At 44.6% G+C, this 19,146-nt stretch overlaps 1 protein-coding gene across 5 annotated transcripts in view; it reads left to right on the forward strand.

Moving 5' to 3' along the window:
• The window catches only part of CFAP20DC (CFAP20 domain containing), a 236,681-nt gene that overhangs the window by 190,327 nt on the left and 27,208 nt on the right, over window positions 1-19,146 (forward strand). For all 5 annotated transcript variants that reach the window (XM_072126665.1, XM_072126663.1, XM_072126664.1 and 2 more), the window contains one exon: window positions 13,828-13,889. In XM_072126665.1, the coding sequence (XP_071982766.1) occupies window positions 13,828-13,889 (62 nt within the window). The remainder of the gene's footprint in view (window positions 1-13,827; window positions 13,890-19,146) is intronic.

Genomic DNA, 19,146 nt, shown 5'->3' on the forward strand with positions numbered 1-19,146 from the left:
TAGTTATAGAAGACAAATACATTTAAAAACATTTAAAAAGCACAATTCTGTGCTGCACATGCCCCACTATCACAAATGGTAGATAAATCTGCTAAGGATATAGTAGGTAAATGGAGATATAGGTCATTGAGGCTGAAGTTAAAAATGGACATAAGTAGAAATGAAAGCCCAAAGTGAGCAACAGGCATATAGTCTGTAGAAAGTCACAATTTACCTCAATGTCTAGATCCTCCAGCTTGGGGATAGAAGGGGCAGGAAACAGTCCCCACGCGTTCCGCCTGTCTAGGCAGGCTTCCTCAGGGGTAATGTGCAGAAAGGAAGTTCAAGGAATATATAGGGTACTCACCCCCAGAGTCTAACATTCAACAGCTGTGTCCAGTGAGTGCCTGCGTGTGGCGTGCGTTTCAGTTGGCCGGATGTGACGCAATGCGTTCCAGCCGATCAGTAAGGTGTCACTTCCGGGGTTTGCAATCCACGATATTTAGGCGCTGCTGCGCCACAAAATCAACACATTCATACAGGTACAAGGTGCATGCGCATAAGTGGTATAGCAATAAGTGAGCAAGCGCCGAAAGCATTATAAGCCCTAAAATACCCTAGGGCTGAAAAAAGTGCCTAAGTGCAATCAAAGATAATAAAGAGTTTTTTGGGTTTAAAAATTACAGAGTATTGACACAGCTGCCAAAGAAGGGTCAGACTCTGAGGGTGAGTAGGAAACATAGAATAGATACCATATATACCGTATTTTTCGTACTATAAGACGCACTGGACCATAAGACGCACCTAGGTTTTAGAGGTGGAAAAATAAGAATAAAAATTTTTCCCCCAAAATGGTGTGCTAAAATATTTAATAAAGTAACAGTAAAGTAACGGCGCTGTACGGGGCGGTACAGCCATGTTTCACTTTGGAGAGGGGTAGGGGGCGAGCAGCCCTCACCCCCTCCTCCTCTCCTGGGGATCAACGTGTGCCAGCCGTGCTATGGTACGGCGGGCACACGTTCATGTGAGTGTAGCCTAAGGGGAGTGTGTAGGGGGTACTTTTATTAGGAGTCATTGAGTGACATTTGGTGAAGTTTTAATAGTGTACTGTGTTTGGGGAGAATTAATGGGGAGACGTTATTAGGGGACATTTTATGTGACACGGTTACCTGATGCTGAAGGATGACTCCCGTGCCAACACTACAAGTGTTCTATCAGATACAGCTCTATACAGAACACTTGGTGGTTGGGGGGAAGTGTTGTTACTTTGACCCAACACTGATTGGCTAGGGCTTGGCTAGCAGGAAGCTCAGCCAGTGTTGGTGGCAGAATTAGTGATGGGAATTATAGAATTATGTTGACACGTAGTCAGGGGGTCTCAAGAGTTACCAGGGCTGTATGTATGAGTATATATGACAAATTCTCACAAGAGCTTACAATCTATGAGGAGGAGGAGGAGGACACAGGGTGACAATGCTTGTACAATGGTCACAAGAGCTTACAGTCTATGAGGAGGACGACACAGGAGGGGACAGGGCTTGTACAATGGTCACAAGAGCTTACAGTCTATGAGGAGGAGGACACAGGAGTTGACAATCCTTGTACAATGGTCACAAGAGCTTACAGTCTATGAGGAGGACGACACAGGAGTTGACAGGGCTTGTACAATGGCCACAAGAGCTTACAATCTATGAGGAGGAACAGGAGGTGACAGTGCTTTTACAATGGTCACAAGAGCTTACAATCTATGAGGAGGACGACACAGGAGGTGACAGGGCTTGTACAATGGTCACAAGAGCTTACAGTCTATGAGGAGGAGGACACAGGAGATGACAGGGCTTGTACAATGGTCACAAGAGCTTACAGTCTATGAGGAGGAGGACACAGGAGGTGACAGTGCTTGTACAATGGTCACAAGAGCTTACAATCTATGAGGAGGAGGAGGACACAGGAGGTGACATAGACTGTAAGCTCTAAATCATAAGAGGACCAATGTGTGATGGAGTGATAAGTAAACGATGATGAGGATAATTCCTGTGAGCAAACTGCAGCAAATTGTGAGCACATTGGTCCTCTTATGATTTAGATATACATTTATTAATGGACCTTTTCCTACATTGTTGCCGGCTACTACGCGGCGGTGAACTTGATATCCCTCGGGTCACCGCCGTGTAGTCGGCTTGCTTCTATATGTTCTTCCTCACGTTTTTTATGTTCACTAGGTTTTCCACATATCTAACACTTACTAATTTTACATTTTCTTTTGGAACACTCTTTTCAGATGGTTATGACCCTGTACGTTACGATACCTTGCTAATCATCTGTCCGCATTGGAGGCTCCACCCCTGGTCTCAAACTTCCCCAAGAATGTACATCAGTTGACATCTTCATGGATATGATTTCTCTCTTCTCGTCCACACTTCTCACTTCGCCATGTGTCTCAAGCTTTAAATTTTAAATATTGTGGTACTAAACGCTCTAACTCTTTACGTCTCTGACTTTTTGAGTCCTAAAACTACGAAAACTATATTATTTATATTGTTCATTACGATTATTATGCACACTATTTATCCATTTTAGCCAATTCCAACACATTGTGTTTAACTATTATATTTGTAAGTTCATTATGCTGATAAGATTTATATATGGTATCTATTCTATGTTTCCTACTCACCCTCAGAGTCTGACCCTTCTTTGGCAGCTGTGTCAATACTCTGTAATTTTTAAACCCAAAAAACTCTTTATTATCTTTGATTGCACTTAGGCACTTTTTTCAGCCCTAGGGTATTTTAGGGCTTATAATGCTTTCGGCGCTTGCTCACTTATTGCTATACCACTTATGCGCATGCACCTTGTACCTGTATGAATGTGTTGATTTTGTGGCGCAGCAGCGCCTAAATATCGTGGATTGCAAACCCCGGAAGTGACACCTTACTGATCGGCTGGAACGCATTGCGTCACATCCGGCCAACTGAAACGCACGCCACACGCAGGCACTCACTGGACACAGCTGTTGAATGTTAGACTCTGGGGGTGAGTACCCTATATATTCCTTGAACTTCCTTTCTGCACATTACCCCTGAGGAAGCCTGCCTAGACAGGCGGAACGCGTGGGGACTGTTTCCTGCCCCTTCTATCCCCAAGCTGGAGGATCTAGACATTGAGGTAAATTGTGACTTTCTACAGACTATATGCCTGTTGCTCACTTTGGGCTTTCATTTCTACTTATGTCCATTTTTAACTTCAGCCTCAATGACCTATATCTCCATTTACCTACTATATCCTTAGCAGATTTATCTACCATTTGTGATAGTGGGGCATGTGCAGCACAGAATTGTGCTTTTTAAATGTTTTTGATTTCTATGGATGTTATCACACTCACTTGTATTTTCACTAATCCGTTGTCTTTGGAAAAGATTATGAAACATGTCCTATTTTTTTCACGGATGCAGATCATGGAAGGCAATAGAAGTCTTTGGGTCCACAAAAAAAATGGATGAAATGTTTTATTATGATGAGGCTGAAAAACCAGGTACTATGTTTTCAAAGCGATGTTACACCTTCATTTTTTTTTTTTGCATCGGGACTCGGCGCGGGCCGTACTAGTACAGTGTATGTCGGGAAGGGGTTAAAGGTGCACTCTGTTGGGGCAGTCCAGTTTCATAAAAAACATGCACCAGAAATCCTAAATCTGGCACGCACTACACACTACACAGGAAAACTGCACAAAATACACTTTGCACTATTTTTAGTAAATGTGCCCCTTTATGTGTGTCAGTGACAGCAGAGGGGGCATTTCGAGGTGCGGAGAGCTTGACTTCAGTGCTGACCTCTCTACCTCTCTGACTTTTTACAACCAGTTTACATCTCACTTGAAAGTTGATTTCCAGGATGATTTCGTCAACACTTGGCCATGAAAGGAAAATGTTAATCTGGTGTACAGCATAATGGTAGTGCTTTATTGGGTCAGTTTCTGATGACAGGTTCCCCTAAAACAGGATTTGGAGCTATTGAAGTCAATGGGAGCCTGCTGTTGCAGCGTCTGGCCACTACATAGAGGACAGTATCATCTGGCTACTTTTGGGTGTTCTATGTTTTGCCGGGCTGGCACAGCTGGTCAGTGCCGGTAGTTGACCTCTCACATATTAGATATTGATGACCTATCATGGCAGACGGTTTTACAGATACTCCCTCACCTCTGCCCACCCGTCCCTAACTCTCCAATGTGCCGGTATTAATAAATCTCCTCCATTGTATTCAATACAGAAACAGCTGTCGGCTATTGCAAATGCTTTGTGCTTCTCTATTTATGTCCTGTATATCTCTGACTATATTTTGGGAGAGGATTTTGGCATCACTTTTGCGCCCTATAATTGTTCTTTCAAGCAGATTTGTGTTGCGTGATCGGATTGTGTAACAACGCGGCAGCTGCTTTAATAATGTTCTTACATCTGTGCTTAATGTTTCTCATCAATGCTCGAGACGTCGTCGCTGACAGACTCAATAATGAACAATCAGGCCGGATCCGTGCAGTAAATACGCTGCGCACGCGAGGCGCTCGTGTCACCGTCAATAGATTCACCTTGTTTTCTGCTATCCGGGACGCGCTCGATTCTGCACAAACAATGTCAGATTGCCATCAAGCCACACGTCCTCGCAGCTTCCTTCTCACTTCAGAGGCACAAATTAATTCTTTGTTTTTGGCACCAAATCTGCCACTGAAAGGTCCTGAGTGCCAATTCTATTATTGGCAAATAACAAGGAAAAGGGATTTGCATGGAAAACCTGCCGTTTAGTTTCCCTCCATGTTGTCTGGGTTGGTGTGAAGTAAATAAACATTAGGCAAATGAGGCTTAAAGGATCAGAAAAAATATAACATGTAACAAGTCAGAGGTGTAAGGGATCTGTGAGATTCATGGTCTGGTTGAGCTTTAAGGGAATGTTCACATAAGGCATCGACCCAATGGATCATTCATTGTACAAACCCAGCATGGCCGATGAGATTTAGGCTACGATCAGATCTCCTTATTTTCCAGCATATCCCAGTGTGAGCTCATACAGTGGGATACATCATATGTTTTGGCTCCTCCCCCTGAAAGCAGCAGGAGGTGTAAACATCAGCAGCAGGCATTGATTTGCTGCCCCTATTCACCAAAGTCAATATGCGGCCAGTTTTGTCACTGGGGAAATATCCAAAGTGTACACTCAGCAGAGGCCAGGGATGGATGCCATAGTGTTGCATCCGCACCCCCTTCTGCCTCTAATTTCTTCTGCTAAGAGTATATGAAAGATCAGAGCTTTCTGTGCTTTTCATTCCATTGTTCCTGCTAGATGCAACGCATACTGAGAAGACGGAGGCAAAAAGGATGTCTACACCTTCCAGTATAGGGAGCTTTCCTGACTTATCTCCTGAACATATCCAAATAATGAGCTGTGAATGTAGCCTTAACCAATTTTTGACCTGCACCATTTCCAGATATGCTCAAAATTTCAAAGGTTAAATTCTGCAGAACATCTGTTATTATATGAACATGGTTTGGTGGATTTTAGGAAAAATACACCGGTGAATTTTCAATTTAAACAACATTAGGCACATTGAGGTTTCAGTGACATAGTAGGCTATAAACACCAGTGACTTCTCTTGGATGTGTGCAACTCCTCACCCCAATCTCTAGAAAATGTAGCTGTATGTACCCACAGATTCCTAATAAATTGCTCATTTTACCTGTTTTGCGAGACCTGAATCCTAAGGCTATTATTGAACAGTATCTGTTATCACATTCCTTACTAGACCTCCTGCATTCCTTCATTTAATGACCTACTTTACTGTATAGACTGGTATATGATAAGCAGAGTCATCTCATCATTATTATTAAAACAATTAATAAAATTACTATTGTACTTTTTGGAGGCCTAGATTTATACGACTCTATACTCTAACTGATTCTTTGTCAATATTTGGTATCTTTGATAGTTATTGGTGAGTCAAGAAACTGTGGTGCATTTGAGGGCCCTTGGGTCCAGCCAAAGCAACTCCATTTGAAGCTGACTTTGAACCCATTCACTTGCTACTATGATCGGTTCAAAGTGGACATGCCCATGTCCTCATGGTGGAACCTCAAAAAAATGTCCTTTAAGGAGCTCAAGGAACCCTAGCCTAATTTTAGATGACTTAAGAGTGTTGTAGAAAACAGGTTGTTTTCAATAATGTCAGGGTTCTGGACCACCGCAGGAGATGGTACTAGTGGACACCTGGGACCGGAGACTAGTGGCACCTGGTCTTCACCGCAAAGCGGGATGGTCTTGCTGCGCCGTGGTACCACCAGGTCGTTCCACAGGTGCGACCAGCCCGTGGTGGCAGCCGCGGTAAAGGTACAGAAACAGAGTCCAAGCTCAAGGTCAGGAACAGGCACAAAGTCAAGGCAGGCAGCAGGGACCCAGAGGTCAGAGGTCAGGTCCGAGGTCACACCAGGAATAACAGCAGAGCAGGGAACAGGAACAGCACAGGGAACAAAGGAACACACAGGAAGCCTTCTCTATGGCAAAAGAGCGCAAAGATCCGTCAGGGAATCCTGGGAATGGCTGTCCTTTAAGGAAACCCGGAAATGCCAGCGCCAATCAGGGGTGCACTGGCCCTTTAAATCCTAGAGTGCGCCCTAGGGAACGGGGATGAGTGTGCGGACCAGGCCGGACGGGAACAGCAGCATGGAGAGGTGAGTTTGCTGCTGAGGGCCGGAGAGGGGCATGGGTGTGCCCGTGATTCGAGACATGGATCGTGGGGGCACCCGTGACAAATGGTTTTCATTTCATTCGGAAGTACCACCAATACTACCGATACTGCATACCCTATTTTTGCATATTATATAACCTATTTTGTATTTAGCTTGCTCTTAGTGTACGTTTAACCTATCATCTGTTAAAGACTCTGTAACGGGTCACACAGACAACGGAAAAAGTCTCTATGGGAAGAGTCCGGAGGGAGGAGTCTGTGGACCAGTGGACCCTCTGGACCACAGCAGGAGATGGTATGAGGCCCGCGGTGGCAGCCAAGGTACAGGGATGTGCAAGAAACAGTCCAAGCCTGGGAGGATAACAGCAACACAGAGGAACACTGGTAACGCTGGCACGGACTGCAGACACCGCTGGACTGGAACCCTGGAAGGCACAGCAGGAAGTGTATGGGAATGCTGGAGACAGGAGACACGGAGGCGTCTGGAAACGCTGGGAGACAGGAGACACCAGGAACGTATGGGAACGCTGAAAGGACACAAAGGAAAAACAGGAAAGCGTCTGGAAACGCTAAAGGGCTTTCTCTTCCACAGGAATGGCTTAGGGAAGCCTGGCATGGAAACCATAGGAAATCCTAGGAGAAGATCCGGCAGGGAGAGAAGGGAGGTGCCGGATTATAAGGGCGAGCCAGATTAGCAGCAGCCAATCAGGAGGACGCTGGCCCTTTAAGGCTTGAGAAGTCCGCACGCACGCCCTCTAGTGGTGGGAGCGAGCGACTGCAGGCAAGGAGGCCTGCGGCCTACACACCGGGAGCTGGAGCACAGACAGGAGCCAGGAGAGGTAAGTGAGGGCAGGGGGACGGGGACCGCCAGGCAGCGGAGCACGGGTGTACCCGCGATCCGCGACATGGATCGCGGGAGCACCCGTGACAGACTCTAATTTCCCATGAAAACAGTTCAGTCCAGTATTATATGTTGTGATACAATATCACAAATTTGTCTTGTCTTAAAAGCCTCTCATCCTATTACACACATCTCTGCATGAGAAGAAACATTAGGAGGCTCATACTCATTCCTGAGCTGCAGCAAATAATGCCATGTAATGATAGATAACATTAGCCAATTGGTAAGATCAAAAAAGTTCTTATTTTTGCTCATTATTGTACACCCTGCACCCTGTCTTGACAGAAAAAAAAACTGAAATTTAGATATTTTTGCTAATTTATTAAACAAGAAAAACTGAAATATCACATGGACATAAGTATTCAGACCCTTTGCTCAGTGTTGAGTAGAAGCAGCTTTGGAGCAAGTACAGACTGGAATCTTCTTGGGAAAATGCTACAAGTTTTTCACACCTAAATTTGAGGATCCTCTGCGTCTTCCTTGCAGATCCTCTCCGGTTCCCTCAGGTTGGATGGTGGACATTGGTGGACGCCATTTTCAAGTCTCTCCAGAGATGCAATTGGGTTCAGGTCCGGGCTCTGGCTGGGCCAGTCAGGAATGGTCTCAGAGATGTTCTGAAGCCTCTGATTTGTTATTTAAGCTGTGAGCTTGGGGTCATTGTCTTGTTGGAAGGTGAACTTTCGGCCCAGTCTAAGGTTCAAAGCACTCTGGAAGAGGTTTCATCCAGGATATCTCTGTACTTGGCCGCATTCATCTTTCCTCAAGTTGCAACCAGTCATCCTGTCCCTGCCCCCATAGTATGATGCTGCCACCACCATGTGTCACTTTCGGGGTTTGTATTTGACACACAAACTGCTTAGAATTAACAATAAAAAGTTCAATCTTTGTTTATTTACAAACTGTATGCGGCTTTCATATGTCTTGCTCGGAGGAGAAGCCTCCATCAGCAGACTCTGCCATAAAGCCCTGACTGGTAGTTATAATTGACTTTGTGGAACTTTTCCCATCTCCCGACTGCATCGTTGAAGCTCAGTCACCTTTACCTCTCTCACTAAGGCTCTTCTCCCACAATCCCTAAGTTTGGCTGGACGGCCACGTCGAGGAAGAGTTGCGATCCTCCCAAACGTCTTCAATTTAAGGATTATGAAGGCCACTGTGCCACAATTCTATCCGAGTTCCTTGGGCAGTTCCTTAGACCTCATTATTCTAATGTGCTTTGACATGATCTGTGAGCTGTGAGGTCTTATATAGACAGGTGTGTGCTTTTTACTTTTTATAATGTAGTAATCAGTTTATTTAAACATAGCTGGTCAAAAAGTGGAAAATGTAAAGGGTTTCTGAATACTTTCTGTACCCACTGTATAACAGAAGCGCATTACTATACAATCAATCACTAAAAAGCTCATAATACAGATGCAGTTATATATCAGCACAACTGCTCTCAAGCTGTTACTCTCCCACTTATCACATGTCCTGCCATGTACCAGACCTCGGCAATACTATGCACCATTCCTTGTATTGCCTTCTTACATGTCGCTTCCCTATCTGTATTTCCCGATTCTCCTTTCGCACATTAGTTGCATTAAACAGTCTCTATAGCTGGAGGTGATACAGAATGGTAATGCACCTGTACTTTGATTTCCTGAGTTACAGCTCACTGGCTTATATTTCTTTAATGAACAGCTTTAACTATTGCTTTGACTCCAGAATCAGTTTTATTTTGACAAGTATTCAGTATGTAAATTTCTGAGCTACCTGTTGTAGTCTGCAAAAGCAACTGTTACCTAATAATGTGATGGGGAATATTTGCAATGCAAATTTGCTGTGCGGTTTATGCAAGTGATTCCGTGCAAACAAAAACAACACACACGTGTATACATATATATATCATGTAGGTTTAAAGGAAATGTACCAGGATCAAGAATTGTAAACCAAGAACACTTACATAGAGGTGTATGCAACATCTTGTAGGATCTGCTCGTCTTGAGTTTTTTATTCGCTTTATAAATAATGCAAATGAGCCTGAGGGGCTCTGAGTTCCATATCTGTTAATTGAACCCAGAGCCCCTCGGGCTTATTTGTATAATTTTCAAAACTTTTTTTTTTTAAAAGCTAAGGCATTAGAAGCTAAAAGAAGAGCAGATCCTGCCAAAGGGAGCACACACCTGCATGTAAGTGTACTTGGGTAACATTCCTGAATCCTAGTGGTGGATTTCCTTTAAGGCAGTCTGTCAGAAGTCCTGACCCTTTAAAACTGCTATTAGTGATACAAAATAGCAAATATAAGTGCAAGTTGCACAAAACAAGACAGACCCTGCCAGGGAGGGCTCACAATCTGTATGGAAGGGTGGATGAAAACAATAGGTGAAGGTATCGGAATTTCAAATGCCAAGAGCCAGTCCCGTAAAAAAAAGGAGGGGTTGGGCAGGAATAGTGGATCTAATACGGGACAAGTCCTGGCTGTGACTCATAAACAGAGCACACAGAGCATGAGGCAGTTTGCTTCTGTTCTACATGATTCCGGCCCCCCCTCTATATGACTACAGCCTAATATCCTTCTGCACTGGAGGCCAAACATTAAAGGAAATCTACCATTAATATTAAGGTAAATTAAACTTAAATTAAATACATACTCACCTATACTCCTCTTCTCCTCGATCCCGGTGTTGGTCTTCTTTAATGTTGACACACTGGGAAAAAATAGTTATAAAAAGGAGCCCGTAGAGCTGTCAGTTATTTATGTCTCTCTCGCCTTACGTCACCTCCCTCTCCAGAATGGGGGGGGGGTGACGTCATGTGAGAGGTATGAAAATATAACTGCCCGACGCTCCGGACTGCTTTTTAGAACTCTTTTTTCCAGGTGTGTCAACATTGAAGAAGATCAGCATCGGCATTAAGGAGAAGAGGACTGTGGGTAAGTGTGTGTAGTTTCAGAGTTAATGACTTGTAGGAAATAGAATTGGTGAGGAAAACCTTTACGAACAGTCATTGGGGCACATTTACTTACCTGGTCCTGCGGAGTTCACGAAAGTGCATTGTCCGACGATCATGCACTGTGCCACGATTCACTAAGATCGTGCGTCCGATATCCTGGATGTGCCGCTTCCCCGCTCAGGTCCGACAGAGTTCACCTTCTTCTTCCTGGTGCATGTGAGTGCATATTTTGCAACACATTGGGGCTCATTTACTTAACCGGCCCAGTCACGATCCCGCGGCGCGTTGTCCGACGCTGATTCGGGTTCTGCCGGGATTCAATAAGGTCGTGGCCCCGATATCCACTAGGTGTCGCTGCTGCGCTGAGGTCCGCCGGAGTTCACTTTCTTCTTCCCAGTGCATGTAAGTGCTGATCTTGCAACACAAATCGTTTTTTAAATTCCGCAGTTTTTCCGAATCCATCGGGTTGTCCAACGGCTACGCCCCCAGATTTCCGATCGCGTGCAGTCCCGGGACAATTCGGCGCAAAAGCGTTTGGACCCTTAGTAAAAGAGACCAATTTTGTAAGTTAAATCTTGCACTCAGTCCGAATCAGTCAGATCATCCGACGGCACGCCCACCGATTTCTGTTGCATGAAAGCCAGCGCAGCCGCGCCACAGTCCTATCGTGTGCGACACAATTCTCCAGTTAAAATCTCACAGCAGTGAAAATCCCCAAAACGTCAGAAAAAATAACAAAAGTGTGATCCGCAGACCCTTGGTAAATAAGCCCCATTATGTGTTGTACATGGTGGAAACAAGTTTACAGCGAGTGGCCGTTTAAGTAAAAACGAGCTTAGATACACCATGTATATGTAAGGGACATATATAAAATGTAATTCTCCCCCAAATAAGACAAAAACAAATCTGTCCAGGTATTGTCTGTCTAATTCACTAAATAAGAATCCAACGAGTCGCTGAATCAATGTAATAGCGAGAATTGCACTCCTCTTATCTGACAAATGTTACGCTTCTATAATAGGATGGGATTTTAATGTTATTTTTTTCCTTTTGTCTAGGATTTTTATTATCCTACATCGCTACAGTCGGCAAAAAAAATGACCTTGTTTTACTGTAAATCTGCGAGAGCCTTCGATCCATACATATTTCAATGTTTCCATCTACAATTTTAGTCAAACTAAAAAGTCATTTACGGGCCGCGCGCAGATTTGTTAAAAAGAATCCATTTATCCTCCCAGAAAATAGCGGGAAGCGGGACGCTTGTTGTTAGCAGTCGGTTATAAAAAAGAGTTTGCGGAGCTGAGATTTGTCTCATGGCTAATGGGTTGTATTCATCTACTCAAGGCGAAATCTCCAGTGGACATTACTGGATAACAAAGCCTTTGTTTTTAGTGGAGGTAAATAATAAAACTGCTGTGTCGTTATCCGTAACTAAATCATTCCTAAATTCTTACTGCTGACAAGAGTAAAAAACAGTAGGCAGAGGTGTAACTTAAAGGGATTGTCCAGTCACAACAAAATAGCCTCTGTCCTGTAACTTGCTGATCAGTGGGGGACTCAGTGGTGGGACCACCATGAGTTATGAGGATTCCCTGTTGCACCCCAATGGTGCAGCAGGTTGAACATGTGCCATAAAGATGAATGGAGCAGCTGGGTGCATGTGTGTTCTGTTCATTTGGAGTACAATGTGGGTACAACGGATCCCCGTTTTCGGGATCCATGAGGGTCCCACCACTGAGATCCCCATCGATCAGCAAGTAAGCCCCTATCCTGGGAATAGGTGAAAACGTGTTGTAACTACAAAAGCCCTTTAAAGCTGCAAGGCCCCAATGCAACATTTGAACCTCAACTATATTATATGTGTAAGAGATAACTTTTGGGCCCCCTTAAACTTTTGGGACCCAAGTATGACAGTACTTCCTGGGCAGGGATGTAACTAAAGTCTAGAGTTGAATGGACCCAACGTTGGGTTCGGCAGCACTGCCCGTGCATATTGTCGGTTTGACAGCCAATCCGGCAAATTGACGTCTATACCGCTGGCCAATCGTAGCCATGGCTAGTTGCTAGTGGTGTCAATAGGCAGAACTTGCTTTTCGTCCGTCAATCCGGCATTATGTCCGAGGCGTATAGCCGAACCTGAACGTGAACGGCACAGGTTGCATGGCAAAAGTTTAGTCTGGGGCCCCACACAACTTTGCAGGACCTTTCAAGAACTCTCATGATCCATTGAATCCATTGATGGAGCACTAGTAGTCAGGTTTATGCTCAGATTAATTCAGGGGCACAGGTCTAAGAATATATTTCCACCCCGGGACACAGGAAGAATCTACATGTAGTTAAGTTGCAGGTCACTCAACCCGCCACTGCACAGAGTAACTCCAGATCTACTCTCTACTCTTTGTAGGTATTTCAGTGGCCCAATAATTGTCAAAAACCTACTGTCCTATAAGACCAAGGGTTTGCCAAGGGTTCCCCCCAGATGTGGTATATAGAGGTTTGGAGCATCAGCAGAAGCGATCAATGAAATCCTCTCTTCTCTTTGTATCTATGTATTCTATGGTTTGGGGTCTTGGATCTTTTGTCAGAAAACCCATATTTTTATAAACTGATTTTTTATTTTTTTTTTACATTTTCATTAAATTATCATCAATAAGATAAAATAAATTTAAATAATAAGGAACTTAAAAGTGGATATCCCACGCAGGGGATATGAGCCCCAGGCAGTCCCCGTAGAGGATAGGTTCTGTAGGTTTGTTCTTAAGTTGAATTTGTATGTAAGTCGGAACTGTATATTTAATCATTGTAACCCCAGTCAAAATTTTATACCTGTTACAGCTGATCAAGTACAGTAAATTACCAACATCCAGCGGTCCGTTTGTAACTAGGGGTCGTATGTAAGTCAGGTGTTCTTAAGTAGGGGACCGCCTGTACTTCACAGGATCATGCATTGCATTGGTTATTAGTATTTTATTCACCTTTTGTAGGTTCCAGTTAGAATCTTTGCCAAGAATAAGAAAATTACATCCTGATGACCAAATGAATGACTATTAGATCATAAGTTTCATATTCGTAGAGTAAAATGTTTGAATACATTGGTTGTAGTAAGTGCTCTGCATAGTCTGCAGGAGAGGGGGGGGGGGTGCTCGTACTGATCAACTCAACTTAATTCAACTGTACATTGATTTATCCAAATTTTGATGTAATCACTTGAATTTTCTTGTAGTTTTGGCATCTTGTAATAATACTAGGAAACACTTCATATATTTTTTTCTGTTTTTTCCAGCCTGTCAATCAGGGATCTCACTATCAAACTGAAATGAATCCTCTGGCTCAATCCAATCCTCGGTAAGAATTTTTTAAAAATTAATACCAGCTCTCAAATCACATGACAGTGGGAAGTAGGTTATTCACTTGGAGCTATCTCCAGGAACTGAAGGGGTGCTGACATGCTTTGGACTGTTTCAGCATCCAGTTACCGATATAATTTAAAGCTTTGGTAGAGCAGTCAGCAATGGCCTCCCTGCTCTGCCATTCACAGCAAAGAGGAATTAGACAGCTCCAGTCTCAGTGTAGTGGTAAACCCAGTCACTGCACCTTAGATCTTATTCAAAGGAATGGAAGGTGATCTGCAGTAACCTGCTCTGACCACTACACAGAGAATGGCGCTGTCTGCTTCCTGTTTATTAGCTACCTAGAACAGCTAATTAACCTATTTAGCCTAGAAAACCCCTGTAATGCTTTTTAACCCATAGTATGCTTCTGAAAAATAAAATTACTGCTAACATTGCAGTTCCTCTTCCAGCACAAGTTAATATGGACTTCATCTGCCCGAGACCTCGTCATTTACTTATAGAATTTCTGTTAACAACATTTTTATAACTTTAATTTTGGTTGACTATTTACTGCAGTTATAGAAAGATTGTATCTATCTATCCATCTATCTATCTATCTATCTATCTATCTATCTATCTCATATCTATCTATCTGTCTCATATCTATCTAGCTATCTATCTATCTCATATCTATCTATCTATCTATCTATCTATCTATCTATCTATCTGTCTCATATCTATCTATCTATCTATCTATCTATCTATCTCATATCTATATATCTATCTATCTATCTATCTATCTCATATCTATCGTTTCTATCTATCGTTTTTATCTATCTTGTTTCTATTTATCACATATCATATCTATCTATCTATCTAAAAAGGAGGTGTCATAGGGCCACATTTATCACTTGTTTTTTCTGTTGTTTTTGCGCCTTTTCGTTTAGGCGCACCGTTTTTGCGCCATTTTTGCGATTAAATGTCAAATTAGCCGCGCAGCTAAAATAACCACCTTTCCCTCATCTATCGTTCAATTCCAGATGTTTTGCTGCGCCTAATGATATTCATCACGTGCGACTTTTGCATTTAGGCGCAAAAACGGGCGCAAAAACACTCCAGCTCGAAGGTGGCGTTATCTGAGAAGAAAGCACTGAGCCCCTTTGCAGAAGAGCTCATTTCTAGCAGCAGAGCTCAGCCAGACACTGGAACATATAATAGATACATTACAGACAGGAGCTGCAGACTCTATTTACACTTCATCACCTTCTATTTACAAAACATTCTGCAAAACCCTGAGCTCACAGCAAGAGCAAGAGAAGTTTGCACAAGTTTGCAGAAGCTTGCAGATACGACATACAAGTGTCCCCCATGTAATTCTGCACAGTGTCTGAGGGGGTTATTGTGCAGAATTACAGGGGTGCAGCAGGAGACCAGCACTGGGGGATCCCCTCCAGGAGAAGCCCCTGCTGAGGAGGTCACTGGGTGCTGGGTGTCACACACCTGGGTGCTGCTGTGAGTGTTATTCTCATTCTGGGCTGTGGGAGAAGCAGAGAGGAGCTTGTAGCAGGATCACATGTAACTGCCCGAATCTAACATTGCGCCTAAACTGTGTTAAAGTAAAGTGATTAATAAGAGGCAGGAAATATACTTATCACAGATGGTTGTAGCTTGTGATAATTCTGCCAAAACAGTGCGCCTGAATTTAGGCGCAACTACTACACTTAGGCGCACAAAAGTGATAAATGTGGCCCTTTATTCTCTAGAGATAAGCGGTGACGTTTTGGCTCAGTATGGGAGAGAAAGGCTCATACCGACCCAAATTGTCACCACTTATCTCTAGAGAATAAAGACACCTCCTTTTCAACTTATATCTGCTTGTGCAACACATCTACCTGCGTTAGAGTGCTGTTCTTGTACACATTTATCTATCTCATATCTATCTATCTATCTCATATCTATCTATCTATCTCATATCTATCTATCTATCTATCTATCTATCTCATATCTATCTATCTATCTATCTCATATCTATCTATCTATCTATCTATCTCATATCTATCTATCTATCTCATATCTATCTATCTATCTATCTATCTAAACAAACAAAAATTGCAAAGCAGCACAGCCTTCAGGAAAAAAAGGTTCAGACGGGTGCTATCCCAAAACATTGCTAGAGATGGAATAAACCTCACACTTTTTTCCACGATTCCTTGGAGTGCTGCCACTTTTTTGCTTCTATATCTATCTATCTATCTATCTATCTATCTATCTATCTCATATCTATCTATCTATCTATCTATCTATCTCATATCTATCTATCTATCTATCTATCTCTCTCATATCTATCTATCTATCTATCTATCTATCTATCTATCTAATATCTATCTCATATCTATCTATCTATCTCATATCTATCTATCTCATATCTATCTCATATCTATCTATCTCATATCTATCTAACTCTATCTATCTATCTATGTGAATTTCATTTTCTTCCCATGTTCCAGTAAGGGTAAGATCTGATGACCAAATTCCCCATTAGAATATCTATGTGATGACCCCCAGTCTTCTCCGCTGTAATGAATTATTCCTTCCCTCCACAATCTGCAGACAGCCTGACACAGGCGCTGACCCTGATATATAATAGATTAAAGGAAATCAATTTATTTTTGTGTTTAATATTTAGTTTACCTACAATGTTAAATGTCACGTTTTCTTCAAAGGAAGCTTCAAAACACGTCCGCTCCGTCCCGCTTCATTAGGTGAGCTGCCGGGGGGGCGGCTGCTGCTGCATCTGAAATATATGTAATTAACCGGCAGCATTCACAATGCAGAACCACATCATGAATCCAGAGGGAAGGATCGGCGGTATTCTGCTCTGGTCTATAAACATCTTATGTATCTTAAATATGGACTTATAGCTCCCGGTCTTGGGTTCCCATCTCCACTACGAGTGGTTGGTCCAAGACTCAATTGTAGACGACTTGCTGATGGGGATCCAACCACTGGGACCCCAATCTCAATGATCACATTTTCCATCCATATGAAGCAGTGATCCAAACAGAACTGTCCGGGATACATAAGAACCGTGTATAATTGAGTATGAAAAAAGCCCCACTTGTCTTATACTCAGGTATATAGAAAAATAAACGTAGTAATCACCTTCCCAACGCCCCCCACAGGTCCTCTTCTTGATTCCTATGTGTAGCAGCGGTCTGTATGCGCCGGCCACACACAAGCTATGATGTCAGCCGCATGCCGCCTGCTGACATCATAGTGTGTGCATGGCCAATGTTCACGGCTTGTCGCTTCGGGAGCACACTATGTAAGCAGGCGGCATGCGGGTGACATCATAGCTTGTGCGTGGCCGGCACAGGAATCAAGAAGAGGACCTGCGGGGGTATTGAAGAGGTAAGTACTGCGTTTATTATTTTTATGTGCTGTGCATACTGTGGACAGGAGGCTGGCAGGCTATATACTGGGGACAGGGCGCTGCAGGCTATATACTGGGGACAGGGCGCTGCAGGCTATATACTGGGGACAGAGCGCTGCAGGCTATATACTGGGGACAGGGCGCTGCAGGCTATATACTGGGGACAGAGGGCTGCAAGCTATATACTGGGGACAGAGGGCTGCTGGCTATATACTGGGGACAGAGGGCTGCAGGCTATATACTGGGGACAGGGCGCTGCAGGATATATACTGGGGACAGAGGGCTGCAGGCTATATACTGGGGACAGAGGGCTGCAGGCTATATACTGGGGACAGAGGGCTGCTGGCTATATACTGGGGACAGAGGGCTGCAGGCTATATACTGGGGACAGGGCGCTGCAGGCTATATACTGGGGACAGGGCGCTGCAGGCTATATACTGGGGACAGAGGGCTGCAGGCTATATACTGGGAACAGGGCGCTGCAGGCTATATACTGGGGACAGAGGGCTGCAGGCTATATACTGGGGACAGAGGGCTGCAGGCTATATACTAGGGACAGGGCGCTGCAGGCTATATACTGGGGACAGAGGGCTGCAGGCTATATACTGGGGACAGAGGGCTGCTGGCTATATACTGGGGACAGAGGGCTGCTGGCTATATACTGGGGACAGAGGGCTGCAGGCTATATACTGGGGACAGAGGGCTGCAGGCTATATACTGGGGACAGGGCGCTGCAGGCTATATACTGGGGACAGAGGGCTGCAGGCTATATACTGGGGACAGGGCGCTGCAGGCTATATACTGGGGACAGGGCGCTGCAAGCTATATACTGGGGACAGAGGGCTGCAGGCTATATACTGGGGACAGAGGGCTGCTGGCTATATACTGGGGACAGAGGGCTGCAGGCTATATACTGGGGACAGAGGGCTGCAGGCTATATACTGGGGACAGAGGGCTGCAGGCTATATACTGGGGACAGGGCGCTGCAGGCTATATACTGGGGACAGAGGGCTGCAGGCTATATACTAGGGACAGGGTGCTGCAGGCTATATACTGGGGACAGGGCGCTGCAGGCTATATACTGGGGACAGAGGGCTGCAGGCTATATACTGGGGACAGAGGGCTGCTGGCTATATACTGGGGACAGAGGGCTGCAGGCTATATACTGGGGACAGGGCGCTGCAGGCTATATACTGGGGACAGAGGGCTGCAGGCTATATACTGGGGACAGAGGGCTGCAGGCTATATACTGGGGACAGGGCGCTGCAGGCTATATACTGGGGACAGAGGGCTGCAGGCTATATACTGGGGACAGAGGGCTGCTGGCTATATACTGGGGACAGAGGGCTGCTGGCTATATACTGGGGACAGAGGGCTGCAGGCTATATACTGGGGACAGGGCGCTGCAGGCTATATACTGGGGACAGGGCGCTGCAGGCTATATACTGGGGACAGAGGGCTGCAGGCTATATACTGGGGACAGAGGGATGCTGGCTATATACTGGGGACAGAGGGCTGCAGGCTATATACTGGGGACAGAGGGCTGCAGGCTATATACTGGGGACAGGGCGCTGCAGGCTATATACTGGGGACAGAGGGCTGTAGGCTATATACTGGGGACAGGGCGCTGCAGGCTATATACTGGGGACAGAGGGCTGCAGGCTATATACTGGGGACAGAGGGCTGCAGGCTATATACTGGGGACAGAGGGCTGCTGGCTATATACTGGGGACAGAGGGCTGCAGGCTATATACTGGGGACAGAGGGCTGCAGGCTATATACTGGGGACAGGGCGCTGCAGGCTATATACTGGGGACAGAGGGCTGCAGGCTATATA

This window comes from Engystomops pustulosus, chromosome 10 (genome assembly GCF_040894005.1).
Source record: "Engystomops pustulosus chromosome 10, aEngPut4.maternal, whole genome shotgun sequence".
Lineage (NCBI taxonomy): Eukaryota > Metazoa > Chordata > Amphibia > Anura > Leptodactylidae > Engystomops > Engystomops pustulosus.